This window comes from Callithrix jacchus, chromosome 5 (genome assembly GCF_049354715.1).
Source record: "Callithrix jacchus isolate 240 chromosome 5, calJac240_pri, whole genome shotgun sequence".
Classification (NCBI taxonomy): domain Eukaryota; kingdom Metazoa; phylum Chordata; class Mammalia; order Primates; family Cebidae; genus Callithrix; species Callithrix jacchus.
In genome coordinates, this window is record NC_133506.1 from 5,609,065 (window position 1) to 5,625,802 (window position 16,738).

The 16,738-nt window shown below is 53.1% G+C and overlaps 1 protein-coding gene across 1 annotated transcript; it reads left to right on the forward strand.

Moving 5' to 3' along the window:
- Positions 1-4,866: 4,866 nt before the first annotated feature.
- Positions 4,867-15,899, forward strand: E2F1 (E2F transcription factor 1). Its single transcript, XM_035298083.3, has 7 exons — positions 4,867-5,246; positions 11,091-11,181; positions 11,532-11,751; positions 13,187-13,339; positions 14,030-14,144; positions 14,240-14,471; positions 14,597-15,899. The coding sequence occupies exons 1-7, from the start codon at positions 4,986-4,988 to the stop codon at positions 14,842-14,844; spliced, it is 1,320 nt and encodes a 439-aa protein (XP_035153974.1). The 5' UTR covers positions 4,867-4,985; the 3' UTR covers positions 14,845-15,899.
- The last annotated feature ends 839 nt before the right edge of the window (positions 15,900-16,738 follow it).

Genomic DNA, 16,738 nt, shown 5'->3' on the forward strand with positions numbered 1-16,738 from the left:
TCCCAGCTCCTTGGGAGGCTGAGGCAAAAGAATTGCTTGAATCCGGGAGATGGAGGTTGCAGTGAGCAGAGACGGTCCCACTGCACTCCAGCCTGGGTGATACAGCAAGGCTCCATTTCAAAGAAAAGCCAGATATTTTTATTTTTATATGGCATTTTCAATTTCCTCAAATCTTAAAACAAATTTGTAATTTAAGAAAGATCTTCTGTTGGATGCTGTGGCTTATGCCTGTAATCCCAGCACGCTGGGAGGCCGAGGTGGGCAGATCACCTGAGGTCAGGAGTTCAAGACCAGCCTGGCCAACATGGAGAAACCCTGTCTCTACTAAAATTCCAAAAAAATTAGCCAGGTGTGGGGGTACATGCCTGTAATCCCAACTACTCGGGAAGCTGAGGCAGGAGAATTGCTTGAACTTGGAAGGCAGAGGTTGTAGTGAGCCTAGATCACGCCATTGCACTCCAGCCTGGGAAACAAGAGCAAAACTCCATCTCAAAAAAAAAAAGAAAGAAAGATCTTCTGTGGGCAAACTGAGTTAAATCTGGGGGCCAGTTTGCAAACTCGGCTTGTTTTGTTTTCTTAAACTTTGACATGCATCCTGTAAAGAAGCTGTTACCCGTTGTTCTGCAGATGACACAAACGAAGCTCTTCAAGAGGGTGAGTTACTTCCCAAAGATCACATGGGCGGGAAGCCATAGGGTTGGGGGCCACCCGGCTCCAAGGGCTTGCTTCTATGTTAGACCTTTTGGATGGTCAGAGATCTGTTCAGACACAGCCAGAACTGGCACAGTGACAGAACATCTCTAGGGAGAGTGAACTGTCAGTAAGGGTAGCTGCGAGGAATCGTTACAGATGCAAAACTCCCCACCTCCTTCTGCCAGAATTCAACAATGGACATCTCTGTGCCCCTTCATAACATTAAGTCATCACAGAATCATTTCTCCCAATTATGCCCTCCTTATCATGATTGGATATTCATGTTTGGAGACTTTTTTTTTTTTTTCTTTCTCTGGTAAGCTAAGAATGTATGCTGGGGGAGGTGCTGTTGGTGGAATAAATAGGTTTAAATTATTTGTGTCACTTGTCAAACTTCTTAACAAGCATATTGTGCAGGGTCATAGAAATAATTCCTAACTTTCCCACTGGACTGTGAGCTCCAGGGGTCTGTTTTGCTTATAGCTGTCACCTGAGCGCATAGCACAATGTCTGACTCATAATAGTTGCTCAGTAAATATCTGTGGATTGAATGAAGTGAATTGACTTGTCCAAGATCATGTTGACCAAGATTTTTTATTACATCCACCTGATTTAGAAGCCCATGCTATCACCTCTACACCACTGTGCTTCTTGGAAAGAACCAAGGGAAAGATGTCTCCAGGCACAGGATTTGGGCCCAGGAGATTGCATCCCCTTGAACACCTCGAGTTTGGTTGGTGGAGGTGGTGACGAGGATAAGCACCTACGAACCAAGCCACTGTCCACCATAATACCCTCTGGAAACTACGTGTTATAATCTTGACAGCTCTGAGCCTGGCTTTTGGGATATTTACAGAGGGTGGCAAGGGGAGGCCCTGGGTTTTGCTGTGGGACAGTTGAAGTTCCCATCTCAGTTCTGCTGTGTGACCTTGAGCTATGAGTATCCCTCTCTGAGCCTCCTCCTTCCTCACCATGTGGATAAACAAGCTTACTTATGGGATTATGGGGTTGAGAGGAGATCATCAATGAAAGTGGCTGCCCAGTGACTGTGGATTTTTTGGAAGCCTACCAGCCTGAGAACTGTTGGCATTGAGAAAAGCCTTATCGCAAGCTGCCAGGATGAGGGCCAAGGGGCCTCTTCTGTCAGGCTGTTTTGCTTTCAAGTAGGTATTAATAGATACAGAAGGCCCTTATCTCTTCCTCAGTTTCATGCTGGGAATGCTGGTCTTCACTCCTTTCTGCTGCAGGGGGACCTGAGGGATTGTGGGAAGGAGGGCACCTGCTTCTACCTGGATGTGTACTTGAATACTTTTGGGAGGGCAGGGCTTTGGAAAACCCCCAGCCTCAGCCTCACCAAGCCTAAAAAATAACCTTTTCATTTACTTGGTAAACTCAGGCCCTTCGGGCCTCAATTTCCCCATTATAAAATGGAGCGATAATATTAGACACCTCTCTCTGCTAGCCACCACAGTTATACCAGCACAATGCTTGTTATATAATAGGTGCCAAATAAGTGTTTGTTGAATGACTTGGGTTTGAGAGGGCCTTACACAAATGAATGTTAGTGTTACTGGGACCCCGTGGAGAGGTGTGGGGAAAGGACGTTCCATCTGGAATGGGAATGTGCTGGTTTCTCTCGCCCTCTGCCAGTGCCTGTCTTGGTTGTTTAGAATGGGACCCTCCCCTCAGCTTCTTTATGAAGAGGGGAGGGAGAAGGAGGACAGGGGGTAGGCCGAATTTGGTCACTGATTGGCTTCACAGGTACCTTCTCTTGAAAAGGCCTCAGTTTTTTCATCTGTACAGTAAGAAGCTTATGTGGTTTCTATGGTCCCTTCTAGTTATGGTACATGCTAGGATTTGCAATGAGTAATTTCAGAAACTACTCACTGGAGGGGAAAGCAACTCCCGATTTCCTAAACCACTCATAGATCCCTTATGCTTTTCATTCTTCTGGCAACCCTGGAAGGAGCCACGGCAAGGTCTAAGTGCCCATTTTACAGATGAGGAAACTGAGGCTGAGAAGCATCCTCAGGAGCTGTGATTTGAGGCTGAACCACCCATTTTGATTATACTGGTACACCAATTTGTTTTCAAATGTGAGTATGTATAAAAATAACCTGGAAGCTGGGAGAGGTGGCAAACACCTGGAGTACCAGCTATGCCGAAGGCTGAGGCAGGAGGATCTCTTGAGCCCAGGGGTTTGAGACTAGCCTGGTCAAGATAGTGAGATCTCATCTTTATAAAATAAATAGAAAAAAAAGAAAAGATATTGGCTTTTCTAATTCCATAAGTGTCAAAAAAAAAAAAAAAAAGTCATTCCCACTATGACTCATTAAAAAAAAAAGAAAAAGTAAAAGAAAAACATCACCTGGAATGAGGACAGGGCATTGATAAATTGCAGACTCCTGGCTCCTGGGCACTTAGAGATTCTAAATTGGCAAGGCTGGGATGGGCCCAAAATTAACAGTGACCACATGATTCTGAAGCCAGCAGCCCAAAGACTACCCTTGCAGGACGGTGGTCTCCTTGTTGCAGTCTAGGCAGCCTCTGGTTCTTTTTTTAAAATCTGAGACAGAGTTTCCCTCTTGTTGCCCAGGCTGGAGTGCAATGGCACGATCTTGGCTCACCGCAATCTCCGTCTCTCAGGTTCAAGCAATTTTCCTGCCTCAGCCCCCCAAGTTGCTGGGATTACAGGCATGTGCCACCATACGGGGCTAATTTTGTATTTTTAGTAGAGACAGGGTTTCTCCATGTTGGTTAGGCTGGTCTTGAACTCCGGACCTCAGGTGATCTGCCCTCCTCAGCCTCCCAAAGTGCTGGGATTACAGGTGTGAGTCACCGTGCCCCGCCATGCCTCTGGTTCTTTTATAACCTTTCTCAGTGCCTGCTCTGGGTCAGGCCAGTGTTGGGAGGAAGCGCTACTGAGCTTCTAGATTGGCAGGGGAGGCAGATGGAGAAATGTGTGGTCAGTGTTGGAACAGAGGCAGCAGTGGGCAATAGAGGAAGTGAGTAGATCCTTGGGAGGGGTCCCTAGAAGAAGTGATGTGTTTTGTTTTTGTTTTGTTTTAGAGACAGGATCTTGCTCTGTTGCCCAGGCTGGAGTGCAGTGGCATGATCATAGCTCACTGCAGCCTTCATTTCTCGGACTCAAGCAATCCTCCCACCTCAGCCTCCCAAGTAGCTGGAACTACAGATGGACACCACCACGCCTGGCTAATTTTTGTATTTTTTGTAGAGAAGGGTTTCACCATGTTGCTCAGGCTGGTCTCAAACTCCTGGGCTCAAGAGATCCACCCTGCCCGTTGATTATAGTGATTCCAGGCATGAGCCACCGCTCTGGACCAATGCTTCATCCTATTGTAAACGTCTGTTACCTCTCTGTCCCCTATCCAGTAGACTGTGAGCTCCTTAGGGCCACGAATTAAGGATGGGGGCACAGAGTTAAGGATGGGCACAGAGCAGGCTCTCCTGACGTTTGTTGAATGAGTGAGGGAATGAATTAGTTCAAGCAGACGCTTTACTTGGCCATTGTAGATTTTGGCTAAAATGGGACTTGCAGGAAAGCCCCAGGCTAATATCTGGCGGGTCGTCCCTCCTCATTTCCTGGTACCGCTCTTCAGCTTGGGCTTTGGGTGAGTGGGATAGGGCTGGGTGCAGGGTTAGGATAATGTCATGGGTGTGGTAAGTTGAGGATAGGAGAGGTGGCTGATGGCTGGGCTGTGGAACTGATGATCCCGAAAAGAAGAGGGGGCAGTTTCTGGAGATGTGGGCTGAGGTTGTGGGGGCTACAGGTTGAGGGTCGCGTGAACAGAGGCTCTGTCCTGAACCTGCACTATAGAAAGGTCAGTGGGATGCGGGAGCGTCGGGGCGGGGCCATGTTCCAGTGTCCCCACGCCTCCGGCAGGGGACGCTCGGCCTGGGGGCGGGGAGTCCGACCGCGCCTGGCACTGTCTGGACAAAGCCTGCGCGCGCCCCGCCCCGCCATTGGCCGCGCCGCCCCGCGCCGCCCCGCGCCGCCGCCCCATCCCTCCCGTCGCCGCCGGTCCGGCGCGCTATAGCCAATAGGAGCCGCTGCCGTCGACTTCGTCACGGCCCGGGCAGCCAATCGTGGCGGCGCTCGGCGGCTCGTGGCTCTTTCGCGGCAAAAAGGATTTGGCGCGTAAAAGTGGCCGGGACTTTGCAGGCAGCGGCGGCCGGGGGCGGAGCGGGATGGAGCCCTTGCTGGGGCCTGCCGCCATGGGCCCGCGCCGCCGCCGCCGCCTGTCACCCGGGCCGCGCGGGCCGTGAGCGCCATGGCTTTGGCCGGGGCCCCTGCGGGCGGCCCATGCGCGCCGGCGCTGGAGGCCCTGCTCGGGGCCGGCGCGCTGCGGCTGCTCGACTCCTCGCAGATCGTCATCATCTCCGCCGCACAGGACGCCAGCGTCCCGCCGGCCCCAGCTGGCCCCGCGGCGCCCGCCGCCGGCCCGTGCGACCCCGACCTGCTGCTCTTCGCCACTCCGCAGGCGCCCCGGCCCACACCCAGCGCGCCGCGCCCCGCGCTCGGCCGCCCGCCGGTACGGACCCCAGGGACGCCGCGCCGGCAGCACTGCCTGTGCCCCCTGAGCAGACCTGGGCGGGTGCTGTGTTTGGCCTGGAGGCGGCAGGGGGCGGGGGAGGGGTGGACTGAGGCACCCAGGCTGGGCGGTGCAGAGCCTGGCTTGTGCCTCCAGGCTCCGCCCTGGGGTGCGGGGTGACCTCGGGCCGGTCCCTGTTTGCTCCTCTGCTCTGGGCCTGAGCTTCCTCACTAAAGCCTCCCCAGCGTCGGACTCAATGATAATAATGGCCCACGTGTATTCAACTGGCGTTTATTGCACGCCAGGCCTCGGCCGACTTCAAGCCAGCTGAAACTCACAACCCTGCTGTAAGCCGTGTTGTCACTGTGCCCAGCTGACGGAGGAGGACTGAGGCCCAGAGAGGGACAGTGACTTGCCCCTGGTCACACGGCTGCAGGTGGCGGGGCTGGGATTTGAACTGCGGCCTGCTGGCTTCAGATCAGAATTTGCATCTCGGTAGTGAACACAGCTGCTAGGGGAAGTGAAGGCGGGGCGAGGAAGGTCCTGGGGCTTAACCGTTGGTGAGCCACTGAGGAGACCCTCCTTCCTGCCTCGATGCTGACTGCCAGGTGCAGGACTGGCCGGCCAGGCCTCTGGGGACAGCCCTCCTGGCTGGGAGGCCTTCTCTGCAGGGGCGGGGCAGCTGGACCAGCTGCTGATCTCCTCCCTCTGCCTGTCCTTCCATCTGCCACCCTCCACCCTCCCAGGCCCTGGTTGCCATGGAACCTCATTAATCAGACAGACAGACCCCTGAGCCTCTGTAGAAGAACTAGGTGGGCTGGGCCTCTGGGAGCTGGAGAGGAGGCCCCCAGTGCCAGGAGAGAAAATGTCCCAGGGAGATCCTTTAATAAAGCCGTCCCTGAGTGCTGAGCTCAAGACCAGTTCAGACGGGGCGGGGGGTGGGGGGGGGGTGGTGCCCAGAAGAGGTGGCTGAATTACAGTGGGAGAAGGGATTGGAGGCGTAGAAGCCTGGAGCTGGGACCTGTGGGCTGCAGTACAGGGTGTGGAGACCAGTTTGACTGGCGCAGCCTATGGGTGAAGGTGGGGCTCTGATGTGCAGGCAGGGGCTGGTCAAGCAGGATGGGGTCTCAGCAGGGAGCTTGGAGCAAGTGGGAGGGGTGAGGCAGGGCTTAGGACTAGGAGGTAGAAGCTGCCTAACTGCTGATGGGGGTGAGGGTAGCAGCTGGTCCCTGAGGCATCTAAAGGGGCTCCCCCACCCCCTTGGCCTCATGCCCAGTGCTGCCTTCCGGAATCACCACGATGCTAATAATAATAACAATAGCAGCCACCATTGTTTTGAGGATGTCTTATGTGCCAGGCTCTGCCAAGAGCTTTACCTAATTAACTCATTTAACCCCATCAGCAGCAATCCCTTTTTACAGATTGGGAAGCTGAGGCCTAGAAATACTAGAATCTTCCCATGTCATTCTGCTATTGAGCGGGGGGTTGAATCTGTATTTCCTGTGAGGTTGACCTCTGGGATGCATTGCTTTCTAGGGATGCTGATAGAGGCTGAAGAAAGGGCAGGAAGGGCTTTTGGGGGCCCTTCATCTTAATGAGTGGGTGGGAGGGGTGGGCCAGGTGGCTTGTCTCCTGTACTCCGGGGGTTTGTCCCTGTGGGTAGTGCTTGGGACCTGGGCAAGCATCCTCCATTCAGCTGTGTGACAAGCATATAGCAGGCTCAGGTCTGTGGAAACCTAACAGAACCTGAGGGTCTTGTCCTCAAGGAACTGAACAGGATTATGGATTCTAGGATCAGAAGGAGAAACGGGGCAAAGAAGAGTGCCCTCCACTCTACCTGTCAGGGGCAGGCTTATTGGCCCGGGCATTCCATTCATTCAACAGTTGTTGAGTTAGTGAATGCCTAGGAGGCACTAGGCTCAGAGAAAAGGAGCCCCACCCTCAGAGTCCTTCAGGGCCAGGAGGTGTTTTCTGTACTTAGGGGCAGGAGACTGGAGCTGAAGTCCAGAAGGTCCACAGGTTCGGCTTTTGGCCTCTCTGCACTGGCATTTGTCTGGCACAGTCCCTGGAATAAGCTACAGACTTAGCTTCTGTACCAGCAGGCATTCGTTGAACACTGTATACCAGGCTCTGTGCAATTCAGCCATTTCTCTTGGTCCTGCCTGTCCACTTCCACAAACTCAAATATTTTAAACATAATACATGTTTACTGTAGAAAACTTAACTGTTTTTTTTTTTTGGAGACAGAGTCTCATTCTGTTATGCAGGCTGGAGTACAGTGGTGTGATCAGGGCTCACTGCAACCTCCACCTCCGGAGTTCAAGATATTCTGTGCCTTGGCCTCCCAAGTAGGTGGGATTGCAGGCACATACCACCACACCCAGCTAATTTTTGTATTTTTAGTAGAGACAGGGTCTTGCCATGTTGCCTAGGCTGGTCTTGAACTCTTGAGCTCAGGCAGTCTGACTGTCTCAGCCCCTCAGAGTGCTGGGATTACAGGTGTGTGCCATCACGCCCAACTGAAAACTTAACTTTTTTTTTTTTTTTTTTTGAGAAAGAGTCTCACTCTGTCAGCCCAGGCTGGAGTGCAGTGGCGTGATGCAACCTCCACCTCCCAGGTTCAAGCGATTCTCCTGCCTTAGCCTCCCCAGTAGCTGGGATTACAGGTGCATGCCATGATGCGGCTAGTTTTTCTATTTTTGGTAGAGACGGGGTTTCACCATGTTGTCAGGCTGGTCTTGAACTCCTGACAAGTGATTGGCCGGCCTTGGCTTCCCAAATTGTTGGGGTTTCAGGTGTGAGCCACTGTGCCAGGCCTAAAATTTAACTCTTAAGAAACTAGAAAGTTGATGGCAGGATCCCAGCCCTATTCATTTTATTTTCCTCCTAATATTTTTGTTTGTGGTGGTTGTGACAGTTTTTGTTTTTTAAAGTTTTAAAAATTGTAGTTTTTCCTGTGTCATTCACACCGTTCAGATATGGCACCAGTCTCCCTCATTCTTCGCAGAGGATGCCCCAAAATGTATTCTGTAATCATAGAAACTGAATCAGAGAAAAGTTTCATAAGCTTTTTAATCCAAAAGGGATCATATAAATATATTGCCTTATAACACTGTTTTGCTTGTCTGTATGTGTGATGGGATTCCTGTCAACCTGCCTTGGTCCTTGACAGCTGCATGGTATTCTAGGGGCTAAACAACCCGCAGCTTTCATGACCCCCTTCGTGGATGTCTATCCAAGTCATCCAGATTTTTTTTACCAGTGAATGTCTTCATCCCCCTGTGCCACTGTTTATCTAGGGAGAAGTGGCAGAAATGGCATCCACTTCAGCCTTTGTTTTAGGGCATGGCACTGACCTGCCTTCAGGGGTGGACAAGGGCAGGGATCCCAGGGAGAAGGCAAGGAGCAGATGGCAGGAGCTTGCTAGGGTTTGGGCCCTAGGGGGGTCCATGGACAGGGAGTACATTCTGGCTGGGCTCTGGGGAGGGGGGCCCATGGTGGGTATGAGTGTGGGCTCTGTACCAGCCCGCTAGAGTGCAAGTCCTGGCTCCACCTCTCACTGTGTGGCCTCTGAGGTGGACGCCATCATAGCACCTGCCAAAAGGTGGCTGGAGGGTTGCAGGGGAAGCAGTTGAGTGTGCAGTGCCCAGAGCACAGTCACTCTTCTTTCCCCATGGTGCCTTTGAAAGTCAGTGAATGTGCACAAGAGGGAGTGGTTCATCAGCATGGGAGGGTTTCATTCAGTTAGCATTTGTTAATGCCAGGCTCCATGGCAGATGCTGCGGATGCAGTGATTGTTTAAACCCATTACCCGCCTCTGAGGGCGAGACAGATACATCTGCAGAAATGTGTAGGGAGAGACAGAATGTGGCAAAAGGTCAGGTTTGAGGCAGTTCAGAGGGAGAATAGGTGACATCATCTAGCTGATGGGGAAGGTTTCTACCCACAGAGGTGGAGGCAGCAGGTGTGAAGTGGGGAGGGTTGGAGGGATGCAAGGGTAGTATAGATGTCTGGAAAAACATGACTCAAGTTCCCCTGGAGAAGCAGTGGCAGATGAGAGTCTGAAGGCCGTGGGGAGCTGGAGGAAGGCCTTAAGCAGGGGCGGCAACATAAGATTTGGAGGAGGCAGGGAGACCAGCATGGAGACTGCTCAACAGACCACAGGGCGGGTGGCAGTCGCCGTGGTGATGAGATGTTCTTGGCAGCTGCATGTGAAGAGGGCGACAGGTGGGGCTGGAATATGACTGTAGCTCAGGAAACCTGTGGATGGTGGAGAGGAAGGTCAGTGTGGTTTTGATCTGGGTGCTTCTGAGCAGCCTTTGGGACCTCCAGGACAGCCTTGATCCTGGAGTGTCTGAACTAAGCCAGAGTCCTTAGAGCTTGGGTTCTTCCTCAAACCATCTTAGGGACAAAGCCTGACTCTCCCACTTCCTGGGCTTCCCTGGGCTTTGGTTGCCTTATCTGGAAAAAGGCCATTATTATACTGCCAGGCCACTGCATGGAATGAACTAATGTATGCAAAGAACCTGATGAGTACCAGCTGCCACCATGTGTATAAATTAGTCAAAAACCAGAGGGAAAGTGACTTGCCCAAGGGACTTATGTAGTCAGTGGCTTAGCTGGGCACAGTGGCTCATGCCTGTAATCTAGCACTGGCTATGGTGAAGGCTGAGGTGGGAGAATTGCTCAAGCCCAGGAGTTTGAGGCCAGTCTGGGTAACATAGGAAGACCCCATCTCTACAAAAAATACAAACATTAGCTGGTCATGGTAGCGTGCGCCTGTGGTCCCAGCTACTTGGAAGGCTGAGATGGGAGGATTGCTTGAGCTCAGGATGTTTGGCTGCAGTGGGTCATGATCGTACCACTGCACTCCAGCATAGGCAACAAACTGAGACCCTGTCTAAAAAAGAAAAAAAGTGGTGGCATTAAAAAAAAAAACCTGGCCGGGCGCGGTGGCTCACGCCTGTAATCCCAGCACTTTGGGAGGCTGAGGCGGGTGGATCATGAGGTCAAGAGATCAAGACCATCCTGGTCAACAAGGTGAAACCCCGTCTCTACTAAAAATACAAAAATAAGCTGGGCATGGTGGCATGCGCCTGTAATCCCAGCTACTCAGGAGACTGAGGCAGGAGAATTGCCTGAACCCAGGAGGCGGAGGTTGCGGTGAGCCGAGACTGCGCCATTGCACTCCAGCCTGGGTAACAAGAGCGAAACTCCGTCTCAAAAAAAAACAAAAAAAACTTTATTATATAGTTTTTGTGGGTCAGGAATTAAGGGAAGACTTAGCTAGATGCTCTGGCTTGGGGTCTCTTTGGAGATTCAGCCAGTGTTTGGGTCCTGGCTGCTAACAGAAGGCATGACTCAGTGTTGCTGTTGGGAGGAGCTGCGGTTTCTTGCCCATCATTAGGGCTACTTGAGTGTCCATATGACATGGCAGAGTGAGTGACCCAATACAGAGCAAGGAGGAAGCTCCAGTTCCTCTGACTCAGTCTCAAAAGTGACACTCCATCTCTGGTTCATACAGGGAGGATTATTAGGCTTCATCTTTTGAAGGAGAAGGATCAAAAAGTTTGCAGATGTGTTTTAAATCCACCACGAGACCCCAGAGAAGTAGTGATGGAGCTGGGACTTGAGCTCAGGTCTTCTGCCTTCTGCGGTTGAGTGTCCTGTGTGGAAGGACTATGACTCTCAGGCTGTGTCCCCTCTGATCTCCCTCAGTCACACAGTCAGGCATCCTGCTACAGAAACTGAGGTGGGGGTAACCCAGAGGTGCCTAGCCCTCAGCCAGGTCTCTTCTGGCATCACTCCTGGTTACTGGGCATCCTCCCATTGTTTTCACTACAGGTGAAGCGGAGGCTGGACCTGGAAACTGACCATCAGTACCTGGCTGAAAGCAGTGGGCCAGCTCGGGGCAGAGGCCGCCATCAAGGAAAAGGTACCCACGGAGCTTGGGCTGGGCAGGCCCCCTGTGACCAGGCCCGGGTTGGGGGTGTGAACAAACAAACATGCTTTCAGGCTAACGTCTTGGTTCATTGGGCTTGAGCCAGGCCTCTGGGGACCCTGATGGGCAGCTGGAGTCGCTGCCTGGCTTGGTTTACCCCAGCCCTGAGGGTTGAGGAGTTCCCCAGTCAGAATAAGAATGCTGTGGTTGACCTCACCAAGGGGAAGGGGCTGGCTGTCCCCCGGCCCCCATCATCCTGCTGTCCTGCACTGCCACAGAGGCAGGCCTGGCTGGAGGTGGGGTGGATGCTGGAGGGCCCTACTTGCTTGACCACACCCTTACAGGTGTGAAATCCCCGGGGGAGAAGTCACGCTATGAGACCTCACTGAATCTGACCACCAAGCGCTTCCTGGAGCTGCTGAGCCGCTCTGCTGACGGTGTTGTCGACCTGAACTGGGCTGCCGAGGTGCTCAAAGTGCAGAAGCGGCGCATCTATGACATCACCAATGTCCTCGAGGGCATCCAGCTCATTGCCAAGAAGTCCAAGAACCACATCCAGTGGCTGTAGGTACCGGCCACACAGGAGGGCAGGCACACCTGCCCATGCCAGCCTGGAGGAACTGTAGCAGTACCCACTGTGGGCTGTCTGCATCCACATGTTACAGCTGGGGAAACGGGCTCAGGGAAGAGAGGTAGCTTCCCTGAGATGATAGATGCTAAAAAGCACACAAATCTTACATATCCAGCTCAGTTACAGCTTTATTTATTTATTTAATTTTTTAAGATGGAGTTTCACTCTGTCGCCCAGGCTGGAGTGCAGTGGCGTCATCTCAGCTCACTGCAACCACCACTTCCCAGGTTCAAGTGATTCTTCTGCCTCAGCCTCCCAAGTAGCTGGGGTTATAGGCACTTACCACTACGCCCGGCTAATTTTTGTATTTTTAGTAGAGACAGGGTTTCACCATGTTGGCCAGGCTGGTCTCAAACTCCAGATCTGAGGTAATCTGCCTGCCTTGGCCTCCCAGAGTGCTGGGATTATAGGCGTGAGCCACTGTGCCCAGCAGAGCTTTACATATTTATTCATCTGGGTTACCACCATTCAGATCAAGATAGAAGCATTTCCAACACCCCAGAAGGTTCTCTTGTGCCCCTTTCCAGTCACTGCCAACCCCTCACACCACCAGGTGACCACTCTTCTGGTGTCTTATGCCCTCGGTAAGATTTGTCTGGCACGGATGTTTTCTTTTTGTACTTGTTTTATTTTCCCCTTCTTGCCTTTGCCCTAGTCATCCTGCTACCCTCTCTTTGATACACCTGCCTTTTCATTTTTTGGTAGATTGTTCCATTCTACATCTTTTATGTTTTTTTGAGGGGGTGGGGGGCAGTTTGAGACAGGGTATTGCTCTGTCACCCAGACTGGAGTCTGGAGGCACAAGTAGAGCTCACTGCAGCCTCAACCTCCTGGGCTCAATCCTTGTACCTGTAGCTAGGACTACAAGTACATGCCACCATGCCTGGCTAATTTCTTTAATTTTGTGTAGAGGTGGGGTCTCACAGTATTGCCCAGGCTGGTTTAAACTCCTGAGGCTCAAGCAGTACATCCTCTGACCTCAGCTTCCCAAAGTGCTGGGATTATGTGTGAGCCACCAAGCCCAGCCCATTTTTTTTTTTTTTTTAATTTGACAGCATGACTTGGAAATGCTTGTATGTATGTGTCTAGAGCATGCTCATCCTTTTATACAACTGTAATGTTTCATGACATGTCGATGCCATCATTTATTTATCCTGCCCTGGTTGAGGGACATGTAGGTGTTTATAAATATTCGGGCCAGACTTCAAGCCCATGACACACTGATTTGGATCCCAGCTGAGGAGCCAGACCCAGAGAGAAGCAAGGGCTTGCCTGGGCCTCGCAGAACAGAGGCAGCAGCAGATGGGGTCCTGAGCGCCAGAGGGGCCAGACGATGCTAACCCTACCCTCCCTGGTGCCTCCCCACAGGGGCAGCCACACCACAGTGGGTGTTGGTGGGCGGCTTGAGGGGCTGACCCAGGACCTCCGGCAGCTGCAGGAGAGTGAGCAGCAGCTGGACCACCTGATGAATATCTGTACTACGCAGCTGCGCCTGCTCTCCGAGGACACTGACAGCCAGCGATATCCTTGGACTGGCCGGGGGTGTGGAAGGCAGGCTTAGTGCGCAGGGGTCCCACCCAAGTGGGACTAGAGAGGCTACCCTGGGCCCTGGATTCCGGAGAGGATGCTGGTTTTGGTTGCAAGTTCTGGCTCAGCATTTTCTCATTGTGTGACACTGGATAAATTGCTTAACCTCTCTGGGCCTCAGTTTTAGCTATAAAAGGGGGATAATAATATCCAATTCTGAAATTGTACAGATTAAAGCAGAAAAGTGGCTGGGGTGGCTCCTGCCTGTAATCCTAGTGCTTCAGGAGGCTGAGGTGGGAGGATCACTTGAGCCCAGGAGTTTGAGGCTGCAGTGAGCTCTGGTTGAGCTACAGCACTCCAGCCTGGGTGACATAGTGAGAACCTGCTTCTAAAAACTAAATAATAAGTTCCCAGCAGCAGGCCTGCAGTTGTGTTGAGCATTTTACATGGAATTGTTCCTGGTAGCCATCATCATTACTTTGGGATTCAGTTGGTAGAATAGTTCCATTGTACAGATGTGGAACTTGAAACTTGGGAATGAGGTGGCTTTTGAGCAGATGGGGGGGTTGAGAAGACAGGAGTGACTAGGGAGGTGTGAGCCCTGCCTTGTGAAGGTCCTTTGTGAGTTGCTGGAGTGAGTGACCCTCAGAAGTCAAAGTTCCTGTGGTCCTTGACTCTGCCAACCCTGGCCTATGTGACGTGCCAGGATCTTCGTAGCATTGCAGACCCTGCAGAGCAGATGGTTATGGTGATCAAGGCTCCTCCTGAGACCCAGCTCCAAGCTGTGGACTCTTCGGAGGTGAGATCTGGAAACTCTAGGCCCAACTGGGCTGGGCTGGGCTGGGCTTGGGGTCACCTGGGCCTCAGTTTACCCTGCCTGCTGCTTCCACCCAGACATTTCAGATCTCTCTTAAGAGCAAACAAGGCCCCATCGATGTTTTCCTGTGCCCTGAGGAGACTGTGGGTGGGATCAGCCCTGGGAAGACCCCGTCCCCGTCCCGGGAGGCTGCTTCTGTGGAGGAGAACAGGGCCTCTGACTCTGCCACCATAGTGCCGCCACCATCATCATCTCCCCACTCATCCTTCGCCACAGATCCCAGCCAGTCTCTGCTCAGCCTGGAGCAAGGTGGGTGATGGGTAGGTGGGTGGGGTGGGAAAGGGCCACTCTTCTGGGGGGCGGGCAGGCACGACAGCCCCTGTCTTCCTCCCTGCTGGGGCATCCCCGGCCTGTGATGCTCCCCGTCTCCCCAGAACCACTGTTGTCCCGGATGGGCAGCCTACGGGCTCCCATGGACGAGGACCGCCTGTCCCCGCTGGTGGCAGCCGACTCGCTCCTGGAGCATGTGCGGGAGGACTTCTCCGGCCTCCTCCCTGAGGAGTTCATCAGCCTTTCCCCACCCCATGAGGGCCTCGACTACCACTTCGGCCTCGAGGAGGGCGAGGGCATCAGAGACCTCTTCGACTGTGACTTTGGGGACTTCACCCCCCTCGATTTCTGATGGGGCTTGGAGGGACCAGCGTTTCCAGAGATGCTCACTGTCTCTGCAGCCCTGGAGCCTCCTGTCCCTGGCCATCCTCCCAGCCTGATCGGAAACATTTAATTTATACCCCTCTCTCCTGTCTCCAGTAGCTTCTAGCTCTGGGGTCTGGCTACCGCTAGGAGGCTGAGCAAGCCAGGAAGGGAAGGAGTCTGTTTGTGGTGTGTATGTGCATGCAGCCTACACCCACACGTGTGTACCTGGGGTGAATGTGGTGTGTGAGCATGTGTGTGTGCATGTACCGGGGAATGAAGGTGAATATACACCTCTGTGTGTGCACTGCAGACACGCCCCAGTGTGTCCACATGTGTGTGCATGAGTCCATGTGTGCGCGTGGGGGGCTCTAACTGCACTTTCGGCCCTTTTGCTCTGGGGGTCCCACAAGGCCCAGCATAGTGCCTGCTCCGAGAATCCGGCGCTCTGACCAGGCCAGGTGGGGAGGCTTTGGCTGGCTGGGCTTGTAGGACGGCGAGAGCACTTCTGTCTTAAAGGTTTTTTCTGATTGAAGCTTTAATGGAGCGTTATTTATTTATCGAGGCCTCTTTGGCGAGCCTGGGGAATCAGCATAGGGGAGGAGGGGTGTGGGGTTGATACCCCGACTTCCTCTACCCTTGAGCAAGGGCAGGGGTCCCTGAGCTGTTCTGCCCCACACTGAAGGAGCTGAGGCCTGGGTGATTTATTTATTGGGAAAGTGAGGGAGGGAGACAGACTGACTGACAGCCATGGGTAGACGGATGGTGGGGCAGGCCCTCTCCAGGGGGCCAGTTCGGGGCCCCAGCTGCCCCCCAGGATGGATTTAAGATGGGAGAGGTGAGTGGGGGACCTTCACTGATGTAGTGGGCAGGTGGGGTGGTGACGGCCTCCCCCCCCTCCCCGCCCAGACCTGTGGTCCCTCCTGTGGTGTCTGAAGCGCCTGCCTCCCCACTGCTCTACCCCACCCTCCAATCTGCACTTTGATTTGCTTCCTAACAGCTGTTCCCTCCTGCTTTGGTTTTAATAAATATTTTGATGATGTTTGGGCTGGGTTTTGGGACTCTGTTGGGAACAGTTCGGGGCGGGAAAGGCCAAAGTTGCTGGGGAAATGCGCGTTCTCCACTTCCCTTCTCCCGGATTTGATTTGAGCCTCATAATTCTAAGAAAGGTCAGCTTCATCGCTATTTTGGTCCTAACTGAAAAGCCGATCCAGTAAAGGTTTTTGCTGTAGAAAGCCAAGAATGCTAGTCAGTGCTGCCCAAAGTGCAGAGTAATGAGTGACCTCTTCTCCCCAGCCCTAGAGGCCACTGTGCTCAGTTTGCTATCTTCCTTCCAGACGCTTCTGGGCCTTAGTAAACATGCAGCAAATACCATGGACTGGTTTTGTGTCAGGTATTTAAAATTTCTGGGGACACAGGTGTTACCTCCCTTCATGGTGCTCTCAGGGTCCAAAGGAGATTTGCACAAATGAAAAATCAGGAAAGGCTTCCTGGAAAGGGTGGTGCTTGAGCTGAGCGCTGTAGAATAACCAGGAGTTAACCAGAGTAAGAAAACACCAAGCACACCCAGCAGAGAACACGATGGGCAAAGGCCCTGAGCAGGAGGGAGCGGGACAAGGCGGAGAGAAAGCGGTGGCCGCAGGCCTGAGGTGAGGGTCAGCGTTCCATCCTGAGCTTTCATTCAGGGGCCAGGGAGTCCCTAGTGACACCTCCTAGCATTTTGAAAGCTCCCCCTGGCTGCTGTGCGGAGAACGAGTCGCCGAGGAGAGGGGCAAGGACCGTGCCGAGTGCCACAGGGGGCTGGCGTCGGGATGCCTGGGAGTTGGCCGCCTCCGAGCCGGCCTCCGTTGTAAACACTTGACGTTGGATGAGTCCCAACAATC